The sequence below is a fragment of the Dipodomys ordii genome, unplaced genomic scaffold (genome assembly GCF_000151885.1).
Source record: "Dipodomys ordii isolate 6190 unplaced genomic scaffold, Dord_2.0 Scaffold191, whole genome shotgun sequence".
In the NCBI taxonomy this organism is placed as follows: Eukaryota; Metazoa; Chordata; class Mammalia; order Rodentia; family Heteromyidae; genus Dipodomys; species Dipodomys ordii.
The window spans coordinates 633,178-637,138 of record NW_012267407.1 but is presented as its reverse complement, the minus strand read 5'-3'; the positions used below and the strand labels follow the sequence as shown (position 1 = coordinate 637,138).

Here is a 3,961-nt window from a genome sequence, read left to right as displayed (position 1 = left end):
GCCGCCACCGCTGCCACCAGCTCCCGCGCTTCCTGCGCCCCCGCACACTGAGCAGGGCCCAGTGTTGCAGCAGACGGCGCAAGGGGCGCCCAGGGCCGGCAGGCCAGGGCTGGGCTGCAGCGGGGGGCGCAGCGGGGCCGGAAGTGCACCGCGGTGCTGGCGCTTCAGGTGGCGGCCCAGGCTGGAGCGCGAGGAGAAGCGCAGCTCGCAGACCAGGCAGCAGTAGGGCTTCTCTCCGGTGTGGACGACCTGTGGCCCAAGCAAGGGCACGATCAGGCCCAGGGAGGGGCGCCCTGCCCCAGCCTTGCCAGGCCCTGGCCTGGACCCACTGGCACGGCCTCATCCCCCAACTGGGGCCCGTTCCCAGGGGGTCCCTGGAGCCCTAGAGCTGCGCCGCCTGGCTAAGCCTTACTCCTTTTCAACTCCCTGACAGAGAAACGAAGGCCTGGGGGCTCTGTGCGCTCGCTGGCAATCTGTGGTTCAAATCCCAGAACTCAAGGAAGTGCCCTTCTAGCTCCTGGACTCAGCCTTTTCCCCATCTCTTTTTTGTTTTGTTTTTCAGGTCCTGGAAACCTAGGGCCCAGGACCTGGGTGCTGTTCCTGACCTTTTTGTCTTTCTCAAGGATAGTCTACCACTTGGGCCACAGCGTCACTTCTGGCTTTTTTGAGTAGTTTATTCGAGTCTCATGGAGTTTCCTGCCTGGGCTGGCTTTGAACTGCAATCCTCAGATCTTAGTCTCCTGAGCAGCTAAGATTCCAGGTGTGTGAACCACTGATGCCTGGCTTCTTTTGGCTCTTTGGCAGTACTGGGGTTTGTACTCAAGGCCTGCCCTCTTGCTAGGCAGGTGGTCTACTACTTGAGTCACTCCAGCTCTTTTTAGTGCTTTTTTTTTTTTTTTGTCAGTCCTGGGGCCTGGGCACTGTCCCTGAGTTTCATTTGCTCAAGGCTAGCACTCTATCACTTGAGCCACAACGCCACTTCTGGCTTTTTCTCTGTGGTACTGAGGAATCGAACCCAGGGCTTCATGCATGCAAGGCAAGCCCTCTACCACTGAGTCACCTTCCCAGCCCCCAGTGCTGGTTATTGCTGAGGCCAGGTCTCTCCTCATACTCAGGCCTGGGCTGGTATGCTCCTTCGTGTGCCTCCTCTACAGTTAACAGGCACACCCACTGGTGGAGATGGAGGGCCACATACTTATTTTACTCGAGCAGGCCTAGAACGGTTTTTCCTTGATTTCTGCCTCCGGAGTAGGTGGTATTACATGCTGAAGACAGACCACTCCCAGTGCTGCTTGGTGCTCTCTGCCAACAGGGATGTCTCCCATCAATGAGGGCACACATTAATCTCCTTCCCACCTCAGGACCTTGGCACTTCTTCTTTCTGCTTGCATTGGTTTTCCTACATGGACTCTTTCTTTGTCCACCTGTCACCCTTCCCTGATCTTCCTTCCCAAAGATCAACAGTGACCTACAACTCTTCCTGCTATCCTCCTACTCACTGATGTCAAATGCTAAGGGAACTTCCTGTTTGCAGAACTGCTTCATCCCATCCCAAGGAATACAGGTTCCCTGGGCAGAACACACTCAGCCCAGGAAGGCATCGGCTGCTTAGATGACAGGAGGCACGCTTCAGCTGGCAAAGGTACTAAGCTCATTCATCTGGGTTGAGGTAGTGAAAAGGAAGTGTCCCTCCATCCGGGCCACGGGCAGAAGGCAAAGAGTTTGCCAAGGGAGCAGGCAGGTGAGTGTGGTGGAGCCCCAGGGCAGGGCCACATCCAGCCCGAGAAACTCACCTGATGGTGCAGCAGGCCGGTGGAGTCCCTGAAGCCCTTGGGGCAGGCGGAGCAGCGGTAGGGCCGCTCCCCAGTGTGCGAGCGCAGGTGGTTGGCCAGGTTGAAGCTGTGCTTGAAGCCCTTACCGCAGCGTGGACACGCGTGGGGCTTGAGCGCCGTGTGGCGGGCGAAGTGGCGCCGCAGGTCTGAGCGGTAGCGGAAGCTTTTGCCGCACTCGCTGCAGTGAAATGGGACCCGGGGGGTGGCGGCCGGGGGTGCTGGCGCCTGAGCCACCACGGGGACCGGGACTTGGGGCGCGGGCGGCAGGGCGTCGTCCATGGTGGCAGGGGTATCAGTGGCGGTGGTGGGCGTGCTTTCTGGGGTAGGGAGACACAGGAGAGGGTGAGGGGAGGGTGCCTGGGCTCACCAGCCTGGCCCTACCCCACCCAGGTGTTCAGGAGCCCTACCCTCATGTCACCAGCCTTCCCCATTCATAAAGTCCCAAGCTCACTACAGACCCTCCCAGGCCCCGCCCACACAGCTAGGACCGCCCCCTCCTCGGATCCCCGCCCCCCTCCTTCTTGCTTAACCCCAGTGTACCCTTCAGGCCTCTTTCCCCTCTCCCCAAAAAGCTGGGAGGACAAAGATCTGGGGCGCAGCACACTTGGAGGCCAGCCCTACAACCACAGAGCACACGGATGACAACTGTTTCCTCTGAGAGAAAAGGCTGAAGTGCCGGTAATCACCTCCAGAAGGTGGGCGCCCTGCGCTCCTGGTCTTACCTGAGCCGCCGCCGGGGCAGCCGAGCCGGATCACCACCCTCCCCTTCCCCTTTAGTCCACTGTTCTGGCCAAGCACCTGGACTTCCACCAGCTCCGCACATGGCCCCTAGGGCCGGTTTCCAATCCCCACACTACCTTTCCCATCTTCCCCATGTCTGCCTCTATGCTACTCCAGTCATCTCCTTCGCCCTATCCCAGCCACTACTGAGCCCCCTCCACACTCTCCCACTTTCACTGCAAAGGACTCACAGTGGCACCAAACCCCGCCAAATTCCACCCCTCCATCCGGGACCCCTTCCTAAGCAGGCTCTTAAGCTCCACCCCTTCGACTCCAGGCTCCTCCCACCTCCCTCTCGTTTGCTGGGGCTCCAATGGAGGAAAGATGGAAGTGCAAGCTCTCAACCTAGGACCCTCCCCCATTCAGCATCGAGCCCCGCCCCTCACAAGCCCCACCCCTTGAATATACCGCTCCATTAATACCCACAGTTCCCCGCCCTCCGCAAAGCCCCGCCCACTGTTCTTCATGATTCTGGCCCCGCCCCAGTCACCAGGAGCCCCGCCCCCATTCCCCGTGGAAAATGCCCCCCCCCCACCAGGCTGCTCATCGTACTCAGACCCAGAAAACGGGCCCTCCCGTCCCTCCCCGTCGCCCTGAAACGTGCTGCCCCGGTTGCTGGGGCACGGGCAGGTCCGGCGGCGCAGGCCGGGCCAGTCCACCTCGAATGCGCGGGGCGGAGGTCCAGGAGACCCGGCATGACCCCGAGAAGCCAGGGAAGCCAGTCAGCTTTCCTCTTTAATTACTTACACCTCCCTCTGGGCGCCGACATTTTGGGCAGCGGGGGCAGCGTCACTTCCACCCGCGGGGCCCCTCGACTTCCGCCTCCTTCCCCCGCTCCCCACCCCGCCTTCTCCCGCCCTCTCGGCGCCCTCTTTCCCCCCCACACCCGCCCTTCTCCCTCTTCCCTTTCCTTTCCCAGAAGCCAGCCAGGCGCCACCATGGGTGAGGGCACGGGGCGGGGCGGGGCGGGGCAAGGGACGGCGGGGCTCTGCCGACGCCCACGCCCGGGGGTGTGAGTGGAAGAGGTGACTTCTCGCCCCGGCTTTGCCTCCTCTGGTGCCTCCTTGTTCAATCGCGTTAAGGAAAAAACAGAGAAACCGAGTGCTGCAAGTGCAAGAGGGGTAGAAAGAGCAGGCACCATCTTACCACTTGGCCTCCTTGGGCTCTGAAGGCGCCAGGCGCCATGTTAACTACGGGCACTAAGCAGACATTTCCCGCTTCTCAGCTATTCGGTCCCTGTCCTTGATTGGGTCCCCGGCCAGGGCTTTGTGGGAGGAAAGTCACCTCCACGGGGTGGGGGACGTGGAGGGCCACATCCCGCGGAGGCGCGCGCAGGCGCGGCGACGCGC

General features: G+C 61.2%; 1 protein-coding gene across 1 annotated transcript in view; it reads right to left on the bottom strand.

Moving 5' to 3' along the window:
• Fiz1 (FLT3-interacting zinc finger 1) overlaps window positions 1-3,961 on the bottom strand; it is a 4,998-nt gene extending 1,037 nt beyond the window's left edge. Inside the window, exons 1-3 of the mRNA XM_013034523.1 lie at window positions 3,759-3,961; window positions 1,794-2,149; window positions 3-249 (exon numbers count right to left, since the gene is read on the bottom strand). Of these exons, the coding sequence (XP_012889977.1) occupies window positions 3-249; window positions 1,794-2,111 (565 nt within the window). The 5' untranslated portion in view covers window positions 2,112-2,149; window positions 3,759-3,961. The remainder of the gene's footprint in view (window positions 1-2; window positions 250-1,793; window positions 2,150-3,758) is intronic.